This window comes from Camelus dromedarius, chromosome 7 (genome assembly GCF_036321535.1).
Source record: "Camelus dromedarius isolate mCamDro1 chromosome 7, mCamDro1.pat, whole genome shotgun sequence".
Taxonomy (NCBI): Eukaryota; Metazoa; Chordata; class Mammalia; order Artiodactyla; family Camelidae; genus Camelus; species Camelus dromedarius.
This window is the reverse complement of record NC_087442.1, coordinates 49,476,108-49,495,159: the sequence shown is the minus strand read 5'-3', so window position 1 is coordinate 49,495,159 and position 19,052 is coordinate 49,476,108. Positions and strand designations below refer to the sequence as shown.

Genomic DNA, 19,052 nt, shown 5'->3' with positions numbered 1-19,052 from the left:
CAGTGTAGAATATGGTCTTAATAGAATTAGTTCAGAAAAGTCATTAAGCAAACAAAAGAACGACAAACCCTGGGGAGGGGTAAAAATCTAATTTCCAGAATTGCCATATTAGTTTGTAGGACAATAACAGCACAAAGGAAGGCAGTGGGGATGGAGCTGTGTAACAAAACAAAGCAAAACAGATCTTTTGGATTGATTGAAATATGGTTCATGTCTGAACTAGATTGTTAAAAGTTAAGATGCTAATTATAATCTACTAGGCAAAGGTTAAAAAAAAAAACTCAAAAATGTATTGAAAGAAATGACAAGGAAATTTAAATGGTACACTAGAGAATATCTGTTTAACAAAAGAAGGCAGTGTAATGGGAACAAAAAAAGACAACATATAGAGAACAAATACCTAAGTCATTGTTCCGATTTCATACCTCACCAGCAACACGTAAGAATTTCCAATGCTCTCAACTCTTGTCTTTATTTGGCATTTTCATGTTTTTAAATGTTTGCAAATGTTACATGAAAAGATGCTCAACATCACAAATCATCAGGGAAACACAAATTAAAGCTTACAGCGAAAAAAAATGTGACAGTGAGTATATGTATGTTCATGTATAACTGAAAAATTGTGCTCTACCCTGGAATTTGACACAACATTGTAAAATGACTATAACTCAATTAAAAAAAAGTTTAAAAAATGATTTTAAAATAAAAAAACAAAACAAAACAAAAACCCAAGTATGTTAAACTTTAGATTGCTTTACATGTGTATGGTAAAGTTCAAATGTGTATTAAATTACTTGCTTTGTCACTTTAAAAAAATTTTTTTTAAAAAAGCCACAAAGAGATATCACCTCGTATCTGTCAGAATGACAACAAATAATAAATGTTCATGAAGATGTAGAAAAAGAGAACCCTTGTACACTGTTGGTGGAAATGTAAATTGGTAAATTGGAGCTGCCACCATGGAAAACAGCATAGAGGTTTCTCAAAAAATAAACAGAACTACCATAGGATCCAGCAATTCTATCCCCTGGGTATATATCCAAAAAAACCCAAAAACACTATTTCAGAAAGATACGTGCATCTCAGTGTTTATAGTAGCATTATTTACAGTTGCCAAGATATGGAAGCAACCTAAGTGTCCATCAACTAATGAATGTATAGAGGAGATGTGGTATATATACACAATGAAATATTTCTCAGCCATAGAGTGAAATTTTGCCATTTGCACCAACATGTCTTTGAGGGGACTTCTGCCTACCACAAACAGTTACTAAAAATTCAAAGTATAGTCCTTTAATATCCTCACTGTATATGGCTGTAAAAAATTTAGTAATCACTTGAGATTTTTCAAAAATAGGTAATGTAATTTATTTTTTAATCAAGGTATAGCATACATTGAATAAAACATACAGATTTTCAACGGTATGATGTCTTTTGACAGATGTCTGTACATGGCTACTACCACGAGTTAGCTGATACTTAAATCACCCCAGAAAGTTCACTCATGCCTGTCGGTTGTCACTCTCCAGCACAGGCAAACACTGATCTGTTTTTTCTGATAGTCATGAAATTTTTCCTATTATGGAACTTTATATATGTAGTGGTAGATAGAATGCAGAATTGCTGTGTGACTTCTTTCAGTTCATATAATGTTTTTTGAGATACCTCCATTCTATTGCAAGTATCATTTAGCTTATTAACTTTTGTTGCTGAGTAGCATTCTGTTTTTTATTTAAAATTTTTGTTTATTTTCTTTATAATACAGATATTATTATTTCCCCTTAGTTTGAAAATTAAAATTTCTACACTTTAAAAAAAACAAATGATAATTTTAAATGGCAGGAGCTGTTAACTCACAATTTGTCAGTTGATGCCTTATCTCATTAAAAGGTACTCATGATGCCAAATTTTAAATTAATATTTTTATTGAGGTATAGTTGATGTATAGTATATTAAGTTTCAGGTGTACAACATAGTGATTCACAATTTTTAAAGTTTATATTCCACTTATAGTTATTATAAAATACTGATTGTATTCCTCATATTGTACTATATATTCTTGTAGCTTCTTTATTTTATACATAGTAACTTGTACCTCTTAATCCCCTACTCCTATCTTGCCCATCTCCTGTTCTCTCTCCCCACTGGTAACCACTAGTTTGTTGTCTCTATCTGTGAGTCTGCATCTTTTTTGTTATATTTACTGGTTTGTTGTATTTTTTAGATTTCACATATGAGTGAAAACAAACAGTATCTGTCTTACTTAATTTGCTTAGCATAATACCCTCCACATCCATCCCTGTTGTGGAAAATGGCAAAATTTCGTTCTTTTTATGGCAGAGTAATATTCCATTGTATATGTATACCACATCATCTTTATCTATTCATAGACAACTTAGTTTGCTTCCATATCTTGGCAATTGTAAATTATGCTGCTATAAATATTGAAGTGCTTATATCTTTTCAATTCAGTGTTTTCATTTTTTCAGATAAATACCCAGGGGTGGAATTGCTGGATCATATAGTGTTTCTATTTTTAGGTTTTTGAGAAACCTCCATGTTTTTTCCATAGTAGCTGCATCAATTTACTTTCCCACCACCCATGTATGAGAGTTGCCTTTTCCCTGCATCCTTGACAACATTTTTAATTTGAGTTCTTTTGATGATAACCACTCTGACAGGTGAAGTGATATCTCATAACGGTTTTAATTTGCATTTCTCTGATGATTAATGAGTGGTATTCTATTTATGAATATTGTGCAGTTTGTTGATTCATTCTAGTTTTGGATTATGAACACCGCTGCAATGAAGAGATTTTTCAAAGCTGGTTTTTGGATATATATCTTTACTTCTTATTGTTAAATGCCTAGCAGAGAGGTAATTGCTATAGGTTAGGAGTATGTGTAATGTTATAAGAAAATGACAAGCCATTCTTCAATGTAATTACCATTTTATCTATAGAATCTTTACTTCTTCACCTCATTCCTGAGCATGGTAATCTGCATCTTCTTTTTTTTTTTTTCTGATCAGCATTGCTAGAAATTTATCAATTTTATTGATGTTTCTCAAAGAACCAGCCTTTCATTTCATTCATAGTCTTTTTTTTTCCATTTTGTTTCACTGATTTGACCTTTATTATTTCCCTTTTTCTACTTTCATGGGGTTTCATTTGCTCTTCTTTTTCTAGTTTTTTAAGGTAGAAGCTGAGGTCACAGACTTGAGAATTTTCTTCTTTCCCAGTATAGGCATTTAGTGCTATAAACATCTTTCTTATTATTTTTATTGTAATAAAAATTGTATATATTTAAGTATACAACATGATAATTTGATATACATATACAGACTGAAATGATTATTACAGTCAATACAGTTAAAGCTAATTAAGATACTCATTTTTGTTTTTTTTCTCTCTTTATGGCAAGAGCACTTGAAGTGTACTTTCTAAGCAGCTCTCTAATATTCAAACTATTATACAGTATTATTAGCTATTTAAATTTCTAAATACTACTTTTGCTGCCTTCTATAAATTTTGGCATGTTGTGTTTCATTTTCATTATGTTCAAAATTTCCCATTTGACTACTTCTTTCACACGTGAGTTATTTGGAAGTGTGTTACTTAGTGTCTGACTATTTGGGGATTTTTCCAGTTATCTTTCTCTACTCTAATTTTATTCTACTGGAGTCAGAAAATATACTTTGTATGACTTGAATCATTTTGCATTTATTGGGACTTATAACAGTGTAATTCTCTTATGATCTCCTAACCTCTCTATTATTTTATCATATATTTTACTTTTACATATTTTAGAGATCTCCATAATAAATTATCAATTTTGCTTTAATAGTTGAAAGTTTTTTTTAACAAATTTAAAGTGTTTATGCATGTGTGTGTATGAGACAGAAAAATATGTGTATACATGTATAATGTAATTTATAAAATGTCTTTTATATTTGCTCACTCTTTTAGTATTTCTGGTGTTCTGTATTCATTTGGGCAAATCCAGACTTCCATCTGGTATCATTTCCTTTCAGGCTGAAGAATTTCCTTCAGCATTCTTTTTATTGCAGTTCTGCTGGCAACAAATTCTCTCATCTTTTGTTTATAAGAAAATGTTTTTCTTTTCATTTAGTCTTTGAATGACTATCATTTCATATAAAATTCATTGTTGACAGTTATTTCACACTTTAAAAAAATATCCTTCCTGTATTATCTTTTTCCCCCTTTTTTTTTGATGGTGAGAAATCAGTTGTCATTCTTATCACTTACTTCTGTAATTTAATGATGCAATGCATCTTTTTTCTCTCTGTCTTTATTTACCTTTTTTTTTTTTAGTAGTTTTGTGATTAAATATAGTTTTCCCTGTTTTTATTCTGGGTGTAGTTCACTGATCTTCTTGTATTAGTGGCTTGCTGTTTTTGATAAAATTTGAAGAACTTTGTTATTTCTTAAAATACTATATTCTATTACGTTCTCTGTATCTTCTATTTTTTAGAGCCCTATTATATGTTTACTTGATCACTTCACACTGTCCCACTGGATATTAAAGTTCTCTCCATTGTCTTATTTTCTTCTCTCTACTTCTATTTGGATAATTTCTCTTGACCTGTTTTTAAGTTCATTGTCCTTGTCTTCTGTTTTGTCCAAGCTGCCATTAATCCCATCCAAATACTTTTTCATTTCCCATTTAGTTCTTTTTCACAGCTTCCAGATCTCTTTTGAAATTCTCCTCTTCATCTTTATGTCTCTCTTCACTATCTTTTCCCGTAAATTCTTAACATATCTATCATAGTTAATTTAAAAATCCTTTTCTGGTAATTCTAATATGAGTCACTTGTGAGTATATTTCTGTTACCTTTTTTTTTTTTTTCTACTTGATTGTGAGTCTTGTTATTTTGCTTCTTTGCATGTCTTGTAATATTTGATTATATGCTAGGCATTGTGTTTAAAATCCAGTCATAGTCAAATCTAGTGTTAAAACAAAGAGCTTGTTTCTCTGGATTGGTAATTAAAGTTTCTTTGTATTCAAAGCTCTTCAATGATTTAAAGAAAAGCTTTTTTTTTTTTTTTGGTTATTAAGTGATTTATTTTACTTTTGGAGGACTGAAGTTCTGCACATCCCTCTTTTTTCTAATCAGATGTGGATCTCCAAAACAAATGTATTTTTGAGAGAAAGTTGAAGTTCTCTCCTGTTTTAAATTTTATCTCTCGCATTGATAAGGAACATGTCAATGATTAGGATGAGGTCACTTGACTTATTTCTCCAATGTTGATTTTTCAACGTTAATAAAGGAAAGGACAAATATGTTACTAATATACTCTCTGCACATCTACTGTGAATGGATGTCTAAACATCAGAGAAAAGGAGAAACCTTGACAGTTATATGTTTATTCCTGTGGAAATCTGCCTTGTTCTTGACCCCCTCACCTCTTGTTTTACTGAATGCTCCAGCTTTTTCTGAAAATTAAGTCTTAAATTAGCCAATTCATGGACTTATTTACACCTCTAGATAATGACTAACATACAAATACTTAAAAGCTCTTGGATTAAGTAAAAGGTGAGACAGCCTATTACTCATATTCTTTACTCATGAACCAAGACCTGTTGCCTGGTGGCCTGCCTGTGCTGTTCCCACTGCACAATCTGCTTTCTAGACTTTTATTCTGCCCATCTTTTTTTCTTATGGCTAATATTTCAGTTTCTACTTTATAGTTTCAATTGCCTGCTACATGGTAATTGGATCTGCCTATTTCCAGTCTCTCTATCTGGTTCTTGACTTTGGACTGTCCAAATTTTATTGCTTGTATGTGATTTAGCTCATATTGACTAAAAATTGCTACCTATTCCTTCAGATTCTGTCTGTATCTCTCTCCACTCTAAAACTTGGTGAAATCTTTTCAGTCTCTGACATCTACTTTGTACTTTTAGTCACAGTCCTGATAGTATTTTTAAAATAACTTGAATGGGAAAGAATGCTTCCTGAAATAAATTCCAGTCTCAAATTTAGCATTTATTTGCAAGGTTTTCTACAGCTATATTTTCACCTCAGTATTTCACGTATAGAGCAAATAATGTATAGTGGAAAAAATGTTCCAACTAATTTATGTTTGTTTTGTATCTTTGATAGTATTAAATTTGATACCTGCTGATTTATGTATAATGCAGATGTTTCCTTGCTTTTTTGTTTCAATCTCTGCAAAAGACTGTCTGACTTTTTGATACCACTGTCCAAATCACACATATCATACATACTTGGAGAACATGAGTATTTTACACCTTTGTAATGTTATATGGTAGTAAATTTCATACACACACACACACATATGAACTTACAGAATGAAACTTCTAGTCAGTTGAATTGGTGTTGTTTCTACATGGTGCTATTATGTACATAATGCTATATAAGTTAATTTCTTTGGTAGAAATTTTGGTTTGATTGCCTAGTTTTGACTGAGTCATCTGGTTTAATTGTTGGAAGCTCTTCTTGTTCCAGTATATAGCCATGGATTTACTTACTTACTTTTTACTGAAGGTACTAGGGATTGAACCCATGACCTCATGCATGCTAGGCATGCACTTTACCACTGAACTATGCCTTCCCCCCTTGCCATGGAAAATTAGGGTTTAATACAAGAAGAAATCTTACAATTAGAAGAAGAAGAATGTGGCCAAAGTTAAAAATCATCTATCTAAAGAACCCAGACATTTTAATAATAGTTATAAAATATACATTGCTACTGTAAAATTTTTGAAACTTCATGTTATATAATTGTATGTATACACTGAAAGATACCAAGAATATTAGATTCACTGTTGGTTGAATGTGAATCTGCTGTAGTAAGGTGTGAGTGTAATGACAAAAGTGATGCTATCTTGGGGCATTTGTTGATAAAATCTTCTTCCTCCAGTATTATCTTTACTCAGGTCTTGGTCATTACTATTATCTTACTATTACTATAATATCATACTACTTGAGTTGCTGTTATAATGTCATACTGTCATTTTGCACTTTTATCTTCCTAGAATGCTGTGATCATCTGTCTTAGCGTTTTTTTTTTCTGGTTCTTAAAACAAAAACAAAAATTCTTTTGCCTGATGCTTTTTTTCCCCCAGAAATTTTTCATACTGAGGCTTTATTTTATATGATGAAAAATACCTGATTTTTTTTTTTTTCAGTCACTGTGGTCCAAAAACCAGTCATGTTTCAAAAAGTTCAGGAATTGAATTGTTGGGCCTTGTATCAACTCAAACCACTGATTGATAAACGAAACAAATTGCTTTCAGTAGGTTATTATTGCCTTACCAAGACCCACATCCTGATGATTCCCACCCCTCAGAAAAAACTTCTTCATAGTGGACCCATTGTTATTATTTTCATACAGGGCTCAACTTAAATTATGTGTAATATAAGCACCATCAAATGCCCTGTCTCCTTTCCACCAGGAGACTGGTTTTTCATGAATGTGTTTACTCCTATCTATGGCCACATCCTTGCCAGGCTCAGGCTGTAGGCATTATGGGCCACAGATGCCAGGCTTCCTAAGAACTGTTTTCCAGTGCTGTCATCAAGCTTCTTCATCTGGATTCTTCGGGGAACAAGGCTGGCAGCTGTGCATATGCTTTGGGGTCCACCATTCAGTTAAACTGCTAATGCTGGGCTCCTGTTTTCCTGGCTCCCTTGAGTTCACTCAAAGAAATGAAATGGTATTCCCATATGTCCCTTATTGTTTTCTTGGCAAATCTCCCTACCTCCTTTAACCTCCCAGATTCTAGTATGTGAGAGACAAACTTTCTTTGTGAAACTTCCTTCCCTCAGAGGCTGTAGAACTAATAGCATTGATTTTAAAGCAAGCTGTCTTTTTAGAAAGTCTTTTTTGAGGCTGAAGTTAACTGGTTTTAAGGGCTGTATTAGTGTATTCCAAGATATGTGTCCAGTTAAAGGCAACCCAAAATGATTTACTAATTTGAATGTCAGATTTTACAATTGGCTCATATATTCTTAGGGGGTACCCATTGACCAAGTGTTCAGATATTCTTCAAAACAGTATTTTATCTTCATAGTCCTGGTAAATTCCTTCTTTTCAAAAATAATCACAAAACTAGATTTTCTATTTTTATATATAGAATTAACAATAAAGAGATTGCACTGTGCTTATTAGAGACTTGTGAAATTGAACACAAGTGAATAAGGTCTAGCATTTGTTAGTACTACATCCCTAAAATGATATAATTTGATCCCCTCTCTCTTTCTGATAAAGACTGACAGAGTAGGGCAAACCAATTATTTATGACATTTAATAGGCATAATGCATTTCTTTTTACTTCTAAATAAGATTTTACTTCAAGAGCTTAAAGCCGGGAAGAGGCATATTCCACTTTAATTATTATTACCACACTATAAATCATGTGGAACTGTTTTGTTGCAGATATTAGTGTAGCTGAAGAAAAAGACCTCGGAATACACCAAAGATCTGCATTTGCTTTTCAATAGCAGCTTTGAATGGAAACTGGTATAAGGCATGTTAAACAAATGGTGAGCTGTGTCATATCCATGTCATTCAGCTCCAGATTACAGGTTAGTTAACAGTTCATTAATAACACAGCTGTGCCTGAGCTTATGCATCAACTGCCTGAGCCAGTTGATGCATAAGCTCCGATAAGGTAAACAGAAGTGGGAAAACCAAAGCAGGACAGTGATTATCTACTTTTTCTTTCTCTGCCCCTGAGTTGGTTTCTGATCATCTAAATCCATTACCAGAGAGTGATAGAAGAGGGTAGTATTAATTCAACTTTAATGTATGGCCTTAACCTAGAATTTTAACATTCAGTGCTGTCAGCAAGGACACTACAAACAGTTGCCATCGAGCAGTTTTCAGGTTTTTTAGCCAAATGAATGGACTCTCCTAACACAATATTGAGTGTACCAGCACCATTTGGATGGGGAAGCAGAGTTTAGTCAAGTTCAAATGAACCATCATAGGTGGCCCACAAGATGCTAGAGAATTCTGATGGACATTTTGGCCTTATTCAACTCTTTCTGACTGAGGGTGGCAGGGGAAGTCCTTATAAATGAAGTACTTACTATAGCAAGATGAGCAGTATTGTTTATATCTTAAATCCTGTTACAACAGGTTATCATTACCCACCTCTGCCCACTAAAACAAACAAAAGAACAACCGCAACAACAACAAAACACCCGAACAGATACAACAGACAACATAATTACTTCAAATAATGATTTTCGGAAGCAAAATTTTGATATGAAAGAGGAACATTAGGATCTTCTCTCCAATTAAATCTTTTAAAAGAATTATATCTATACCATGTTTCTGATTTCCTGATCTTTGTGCAACTTAGTATAAAGAACCAGAAGTTTATTACTATACATAATTTTTGTAAATATGTAAAACCAACTAATGCATGCTAGATTTTATTACTCTTTCAGTCTAGCATCAAGTAAAAGACTTGTACACTTGGCAAATGTATTTATTGAGATGTTAGAAAGGGCACTTATAAGCAAATTGATTCGTTGGGAGATAAATTATGCTATCTTAGTATAGTCATGTAAATTGCAGGTTCTAACTGCTTTCAGCACTTCTTTTTACTACAGCCGAATAGCTTATGCACTGGTATATTTGATAATTATAGTTATTATTGAGTATCAAAGTAGATTAAAATATCTCAAGTTTTCTTTAGAAAAATCAACCTATGTATAGATTGATTTTAAGAAGTGTTTCTTAAAGTCATTTTCAAAATTGATAATGCATTAATATGAATCTAGGGTAACTGGGATTCTGGCTTCCAGTGAAATATTTCAAGCACATAAGTCATTGCATATGAATTTCCAATTCAGCAAATGTATTGGAAGTAATAATTCAACCATCACATCTTTATTTGGAAATACATGCTGTAGAGTTTTTCCATGCAGTTCTCGGTTTTGATACGTATTATTTCACTGAGGATTGATACTTTAGTACATTTAGAAATACTTTAGTGGTAATACTTAGACATTGGGAGGTAATTACTGAGCTCTAAGTTAATAATGCACTAAAAGAGAAATTTTAAAAATAGAATCCCAATCAACTGGTCTGACATGCTCTATTAGTCTTTGAGTAGTAAGCAGTTATGTTATACATAAAACATTTTTCTCAGCAGGACAGATTTCTTTGATTTTGTTCTTATAGCTTCCCCAAATAGAGTTACATTTAAAATATTAAATAAAAATATAATGTTTGATCAACTACTTCTAACAAATAAACACAATTTTCTCATTTCCTGTCAGTTTATAAATATCGCATACATTTTCTGTACTCTGCATGCAGTTATGCTTTTATAAAGAATAAAATAAAGAACAAATTGTCTGAAAGTATATGCAAGGAAGTGAATATAATGATGGACTCTGAAGTCTAACCCAGATTAGGAGAGAAGTAAACATGGTGGTAAAGATGAATGATGGACAGCAAAAGTTAAGGTCAAAGGATTGGACATCCCAGTGCAGTTGAGGCATCATTTGGAAAATAGGAGGGTAAGAAAGTAGGATATTTGACATTGAGATTTCCTTAGTTATTTGTAATGGCAGGGTCTAGGAGTATGGCTGTAAACAGAAAACAGATTTATTGAAGGCAAGGAGTCAGATAACTGAGAAATCAGGCTACTGAATGGTTTGTCTATTTGGTTATTGAAATTGCTAAGAAATTACCAGATGAGTGATGGATGGAGAGAAAGGCAGAAATATTCAAGAAACGGATAGTACATAGATTTGAGTGCTATTTAAAAGCAAAATCAACAGGAATTAGTCATGAATTAAATAATAAAATGAGATGGAGGAATGATAGGGAGAGGGAGCCCCATTAAAGGATAATTCATCGGTCCCTTACTTGAGCCACTGGATGAATCATGATATCATTGGTAAGTTAGAGAAGGCTGGGAGAAGCTTAGGAGTTTGATCTTGGGTATGTTGAATTTGAAGTAACCTTGGGAGAAAAATATCAGGTAAGTGGGCTGGTATTTTGGTCTGGTGTTCAGAGCATTTTTCATTCTGGAAATAGAAATCTGCCAAGTATGTTATGATGGGTGGTAATTGAATTCCATGAGAGTTGTGGCGTTGCGTAAGAAGTGAGTATGGAAAGCAGAGAGAAGTCTAAGACTGGGCCTGGAGTGACCTCAATGTTTAATAAGCAGACTGAGGGTGATGAGCCTTAAGGAAGATGATTAGGAAGTGGAAAGTAAAATAAGGAAACCAGGAGAGTATGAAGTCACAGAAGCCAAGGGAAGAGAGTGTTTTAAAAAGGAAGATGTAGCCAGTAATGCTGAAAGCTAATGAGGGGCCAAGTAGGTTGAGAGCTTAAAAATCTCATTGGATTTAGTGATGTGAGGCTATTGATAACCTTAGCAAAAGCTTGTTTAGTAAACTGATGGAGATGGAGAATAAATTAGAGATAGGTGACTGAGGCAGAGGTGATGAAAAGAAAAAAAGAGAAGGCATGATAGACCACCTTTTCAAGATTTTTAGCTGTTAAAAGGGAAGGAAAAGAAGTGTGGCAGTTGGAAGGATCAATGGAATTAAGATGGAGATAAACATTTACATGTGTATGCGTGTATATGAATATATTTGTATTATCTTAGTTAAGATATATATATTATTTTATTTTCAGTTCAGCAGAAAGTTGATCCTGTTTAAACCTCGATGAAATGTATATAATTGGGAATTTTAATATGAATTTAATATGTTAGTAAGAAAAACAAATGATAGTGGAAAAGTAGGAGGAGATATCCTAACTGCAGGTGGTGAGATGGATTCTAGGAAGGAGTACAGCTTTTCTAGTGTAACAGGAGGCAAAGGGAATGGGACTGCCACAGGACTCAGCCTCAGTCATCTTACTTGTTCTATCTTCTTTCTTTCAGGGTGATCTAATCCATTTTTCATATGAGAGTGTTGTGGGGGGCAGGTGCAGTAGGCTTCATGCTCTCAAAGCAGCCATGAGAGAGGAAAATACTAGCTCGATCTGCTTGCAGGCAGGTTTGTGAGGTGTGAGAAGGGGAACAGCTGCCACCTGAGCAGGCTGTGGGAGAAGCAGGTTTCAACTAAGGAAAGGGGTGCCCTCAGAAAAGAGTTTACCGCTTCTGAGAACACACTGGAAAGTCTGAGTGGATCATTATGACTAAGAAAAGATTTGTTATTGGCAAGAAGATAATTTTCAAGCCCAATTCAAACAGTTTCAGAAGCAGTTTAATAGAATGGTGGATGTTACTGAAGAAAACTATAAAGGGAAAGGCAGACCCTTTGTACAAGGAATTTGGCTGTAAGAGAAAAGAGGAAGATGGAATTAAATTCTGTTTGGCTTTTTGTTTTCTGTAACCTAGCTAGTTACCTGTGCAGTTTCACTTCCATTTTGTTTCTTAACATGAACTGAATTCAGATTGATTTTCTGTATGTAATACTTTCTAAAATCCTTTTTCCTGAGCCATTGTTCATGTTTTTCCCCCATCCAGAATACCATTTAAATCCTTTTTCATCTTTGTGAACACAACTCTCCCTGTAAGACCTTTAAAACCTACCTCTCAACTTTCTCCTTGTTTTATAATATTTTTTCACTCTGAAATTACTGATATTTGTTGTAGAATTATTTGGAAAATACATGAAATTATAAATTAAAAACAACCCGCTCAGATATGCTGTATGTATTATTTTTAACATTAACACTTCTAAAATTGATAAGTCTTTCCTACTATTGCTAAAATGTCTAATCTATTTCTACTAAATATTTATAACAAAATTTTAATGGCTGTTTAATATTCTATGGTAAAGATGTACCATCTTTCATTTAGCCATTCTCCTAATAGTCAACTTAGATAATCCTCATTTTTCCTATTGTAAATAAAACATTATCTTTTACATAAATACTTGTCTACACAGTTAGTAATACCTTTTGGTCAAGAATCCTTTATGTAGATTACTAATTCAAAAGGTAAATGTTTTATAAAGCCTCTAAATGTACAGAGGCAGATTATTTTCCAGAAAGACTATAATAAAGTATCCTCCTGCAAGCAGCATTTATGAGTATATAGGCACCACTCCATTGTCAGCATGGAGTATTTTTAAAGTTTTTAATTTCCTAAATGGAAAAATGTCTTCCCATTGGGATTTTCATCTTTTATTTAATTACTAATTAAGTTGAATATTTTTTCTTATAATTATTGGTCACTGGATGTTTTATTCTTTATATTGTCTAATCATGCCCTTTACATAGAAAACATAGTATTTTAAATTGAATTACAAAAGATCATTAGTATTGTTAATCAAATTGTAAAAATTAGTTACGTGCTGATTATATTGCCTTGTATTATATTTGTTGTTATTTTCACCTTAACTACTGTTTTCCCAGTAAAATACATTGCACATGTCTAATCTTGACAGAATTCTTCATTCTCAGAAGTCCTATAACACTCTAGATTCTCATTCTACACTCTTAAAATTACACTACTATCTTGTGGTGTTCATTCATAGTTTCTTTTTTATTAATCTTTTGTTGCCAGAGAGATAGTAAGTTGCTTAAGAACAAGGATAAGGAATATGTTTATCATCATTTTTAGATTTGTAATTGGTATTGTGTGACTGACTTTTTTTTTTAGTACATTTTTTACTGAACCAGTTGGTTTGCCATTCAAGGACCTTAACAATCTGGCCTTTTTTTTTTGGTGGTAAGGAGAGGTAATCATGTTTATTTATTTGTTTTTAGAGGAGATTCTGGGGATTGAACCCAGGACCTCATGCATGCTAAGCATGTGCTCTACCACTTGAGGTATACCCTCCCCACCGTGACTGACTTGTAATTTGCTTCTGAGATTATTATTATTATGTTTGTACTCATCAAAATATATAGCAAATTAACTCAGTGTGTTAATTACCATAATGTTCTAGAATATATTTAAAGCCCTTGGGAATAGATTATTTTCCTTGATAATATCTTTATGCTTATAGTAAGATTTGGGGAAAAAATATCTCTGGGGTATACTAAAATTATTTCTGAAGTTTTAGGATTATATATTAAAGAAACATCCTGTCGTGAGCATGTTACTTGAATCATAGTTAAGTGAAAGGTGGTGTGAACCATCTGATAAATGATTTCTTTTCTCATGTCAAGCAACCCAACTCTTTGAGTATGCTGGCTTTGCAAGGATTTATAGTTCCCTGCCTTCATGCTGGAGTTACTTCAGCTTTCCGTGATGCATTCCAACTAATCTAGAGGTTAAGGCATTCCTTGATCATGGATAGATCTGATTGCTACTCAGCCCTGGAATTCTTTATAAAATTCCAGAACGTGGGCTAGAAATTGACTTAGGGAATCCAATAAAGTTGCAAGTCTTGGAAGTCATCCAAGCTAAATTTATAGACTGGAAGGAATATGGGCTTTTCATGTTCTCTTTTTCACCTTTCAGGGGTTTCTTTTGTGTGTATGTGAGTGTGTGAGTGTGAATTTATCATTTGCTGACACTGGAGTGGAAATAATCATTGAGGGAATCCAGCTAAAGAATTTTCACTTTGGATCTTCCCTGGTCTTTTCGTACTTTGACCCAAACCCTCACCAAGAGTGAATTTGTTCTCCTTGTCTAAGATACTGGTGTCAAAAAAATACGAAGTTGTTCTTAAAAATGAATCATGTTAGTGTAACAGCTGATATGCACGTTTGCCAGCTAGGTACAACTCCCAAATCCCTGTTCTTTCCCTGGCTCTGTGAGAACCTTCTTTTTGAGACAGAATCTGAGAAAATGTGATCTATTTATTCTGTGAAATGGTAATGGGGGCAAGAAAACAAGCTCTGAAGCCTCTTACAGATTTCAGTCTTTCTGTGTATGCCTAATGCTCTATAGTACATGGAGATCCAAGCAGTCCTCTCATATCTGATCACCGAAAATCTGTCTTGTTCTTACAGAATGGGTTTGCTGTTGTGAGGCCCCCAGGGCATCATGCTGAAGAATCCACAGCCATGTAAGTACTAGGGACTGTTGCCCATCTCCAAGTGCCACGGTTCCTGGCAGTCACCTGCCCCGTGCATGTCTCTGAAGCCTCTAATTGTTAGCAGATGGACTGAAAAATCTTGCGAGGTACTCCCAGAAGCAGATTTATGGCTTCAGAGATCATATAGCATTTTAAAAAATGCTCTGAACGTTATTTATAATGGTTTTCCTGGCTGATTTGCTTTCTTATTTCTCTGTTCTTCTCTATTCCGCAGGGGGTTCTGCTTTTTTAATTCAGTTGCAATTACCGCCAAATACTTGAGAGACCAACTAAATATAAGCAAGATATTGATTGTAGATCTGGTATGTATTCCTGGCCAGAGCTGCATTTTCAGTGACTCTAGATAAAAGGGAGTGAATTTGTATTTCTCTGTTAGGTTGCCTTGCTTTTAGCACTTGCAAACAACTAAAGGGTGTGTTTCCTTTGAATGTGGAAACTCATTAAATTCAGGATTGCAGTTCTGAAACCATAAACATTCACATTTCACTTTCATGGTGTTAACTGCAATTTAATGAGAAGAAGGCGCAGATCAGGGCAACTTTTATGATCCTTAAATGAATTGATACTTCCACAGTTAAAATAACCCAACAGAACCTGAATTTACTTTTCCCTACAGAATATAGACTTTAAATAGTCAGATGTGCTGGAAAGAATGCTGTTGCTTTGGTAACCAATTGGCCACTTCCCCTAGTTAGCAATCATGTTGCTTGTTGTGCAACAGTGGTATTATTAAAACAAATCAGCATGTCATTCTTTCTGAAAAGATCTCAGATCATGCATGCCAGTTTGGGATGACTCCCGGCAGATCCCTGAATGATTAAAAGTCAGAGGCATTAGATTAGTCTTACGTTTTAACATGATGCATTCTTACACAATAGACTTATAATTTGCTTAACAAATGGTTTGTTTAAATGCAGATGACACTTGGCATGTTGTCTATAGTATATTCGTGAATAATGAGCTGGAGATCTGCCCCATACAAAAGGACCAACCCAGGAAAGGGCGAAAGAGAGCTGACTGGTGATTTATGAGCCCCGTTTTCAGTTTGCCTCCAGTTCACGAGGAGGTGTAATAGGTTGTCTGACAAAGCATAGACAGGAAATGAACCCTGGCATCCAAAGCGAACCTGCTACATCTGCACTTAATTAATTTTTGCAGGTGATAAAAGATTTAAAGGCAAAATATGTTAAAAGTTTTTTTGAAGTGCAGGGCTTAATAGTCTAAATCTTGTTCATATCTGCACTCATAATTAAATCTTATTGGGAAGTCGTGGCCTCACCGTCCGGCCCTCCGATGCAGTTAAGCAGACACACCGAAGGGTTGAGAGAGCACAAACAAAGCCATGTGAAGAAATACTTAGTCAAGGTAAAATGAAGATAAAAGAAATAAAAAAGACTGATAGCCACTTCTAGTGTTTGGTAGGAAATGCTGTTTTCCACATACTGTATCATGGCCTTCCTGCAAGTACTTTGGTGCCGAGAGTATTGAAACCCAGCTTTCCACATATTTTCCAAACACGCTTAAGTTTCATTGTAGGTCATAGTTCACCATTAAAGAGATGTGTTGAAGGCCTAGATATACTACAGCAGCAAGGTCTTAAAATTTTACAAAAACGAGGACATCAGTACCTATTTTCCCATGAACATATAAAATGACATTTTAAATAATTAATAATTATTGTTTTGCCTGATTTATAAGATAGTAAATTTAAAAAATGATTTGCTTCTAGAACTCTAAGTTCTGCTAGAAAGATAAGGCAAAAATTTGAAGAAAGCATACCAGATGAAGGCCAAGGATTGGGGGAAAATTTTTCTATACTTTCTGAATTTGTCAAAATTATGCAGGAAGGAGATTGGTAAACTGTCATCCTGTCCTTAAGAATCTTGTAGTATTACTTTCTGAGGAATCGACTCTGCTACCATTTTATGCTATTATGAAGATACTGTTAGGAGTCTCTTTAAAAGCACATTTGTGACATCCAAAGTCTAACGTGATTAATTGAATAGACTTGAAAGCTAAAATGCCATACTTGTGATGGATATTTTGTACCCAGAGGATTTGTGTGTAAAATTTTGTTTTTGTACATTAATACAAGAATAAAAGATTGCTGGAGATAATTGGTATGATTTATAAAATAAGTTGCTTGGTAGCTCTGAGGAGTGTCCTGTAAGCTTACTGGCCTTTGATTACGAATTTGCTCCATTATCCAACATAAAGGATACTGATTTCCCAGTAGGCTGTAGTAGAAGAGAAGTTTTTGTTTCATATTCTCTAAACATACAAAGTTCTGTCCAAAGGGTTGCCTCTGAGATCACCACCAGCACGCATATTCTTACTTTAAAGTCTTCCAAATTCTGCAGCTGCAGGGATACTTTGAGGAAATTCCCGTTTCTTCCAGCTGCCTAGAAGGAAGTTTTAAAGTGCCACGTGGCACTGAGATACCCGTTCTCCCTGGCTGACAGATCTGTTCTGCAGGTTAGCAGAAGAGAAGTAAAGGTTCTTCAGTGGCAAAAGAACTTTATTTCTGCATATCCAAAGTCACTAACTTTAGCTAATTGGTATGAATTAGCTCATCCAATGCCTGGGCCAACAGAGGACGAAGCTACTCCATTGTCCAGCAGCTAGGTTCAGCATTTTTTATGCCCAGTGAGGAGAGAGCCAGAGCTTTAATTCACCTCCTATTTGAGACCACAGCCAAATTCAGAAGCGTTGAGTATTTTAGGAAGCAGTGATTCTAGTTGACCTGTCTGTGGAGGTTATTCATTCCAGTTCTCTTTCTGGGGAAAATTCCAAAGACATCCAGATTGGTGAGAAAAGGGAGCAGGTGCACCTGCTTTTCAGCCTACAAGACATTGGCTGTTGTGTTCAGGGCATGAACCTGTCCTACAAGTGGGATTTGTCTACAGGACTCCAGTAACTTTAATGTAATGTGGCGTTCAGTGGAAAATAATGTTTTAGGCTATTTTCATTAGAAGACACTTCAAGGGTCTTTAGATTTTAGGCAATTCCATTTTTGGCCAAGCACCAGACCTGACCAAGAATTGTCACAATTGGCAATACTAAATAATTGTAAGTGATAACATTAATTGGTAGAATATATAATCTATTCAAAGCTATTTTAACATTGTAATCCTGGTATAGAATACATTTTCACAGTATATCTTTAATCAGTAAAATGTTGAAATGATTTTTCAGCATTTCCAACAAATCTTAGATATATGATCTATTTTAAGGTCATTAATGATTAAGTTCATTTCATTACTATATAATAGATAATTTGCTTATATTGCCCTAGTATATATTTGTTGCTGTGGGGAAAAAATCCTCATTTTGAGCAGTAAGTACTTTGTATGAATATTTTCAGAGAAAGCTGAAAAAAATATTCTCAAGGTTCTAAGTTGTTGCCCAAAACAAAAGGCACATTTAGACTTATCTTTATCTCTAAATACTTTGTGAATATAAATATGGAATCAAGAATTATCCATGTATTTTAGAATCAATTTGTGAATTTTAATGAATGAGGCCTGTTGAAACCTTATGGTACTGTGGGTAGGACTATATTTCTTATTCTGAAATGTATGCAAAAAATTTGCACTCAGCACATTTTTCAAGAAACAATGCTTTTATACCTAAAGCAAATTATCTTTTTTTTTTTTTACCTTCTTAAATAAACCTTTGCAACAGTAAAGTAGTTTTTTTCTGGTTTTCAAACTGTGAATGCATTTAGGCACACAGCAAAATTTTTCTTACAATGCTGACTAAAAATTCTGTCACGTAGTAGAAATGCAAACATTCCATTGATGTTGTTTTTCAAAATATTTAGTTTGTCCATCCTCTGGGTATCCAGTATCAAGCTCAAAAGACATTGTGGGTTAAACTGTTTCATTTTTGTCCTCATAAAGGAAAGTAGTTTTGCTCTCTCTTCCTTTCATCTGAACATTCAGAAATCCAGGAATTAACGTATTTTCAGTAAGTTATTTTTCTCCCTGATGTGTATGCCTTTAGACAGAATAAGTTTCTGGGAAGATGGTATC

At 33.9% G+C, this 19,052-nt stretch overlaps 1 protein-coding gene across 1 annotated transcript in view; it reads left to right on the top strand.

Moving 5' to 3' along the window:
- The window catches only part of HDAC9 (histone deacetylase 9), a 682,621-nt gene that overhangs the window by 507,874 nt on the left and 155,695 nt on the right, over positions 1 to 19,052 (top strand). Inside the window, exons 19-20 of the mRNA XM_064487516.1 lie at positions 14,933 to 14,988; positions 15,233 to 15,320. Coding sequence (XP_064343586.1) covers positions 14,933 to 14,988; positions 15,233 to 15,320 — 144 coding nt within the window. The remainder of the gene's footprint in view (positions 1 to 14,932; positions 14,989 to 15,232; positions 15,321 to 19,052) is intronic.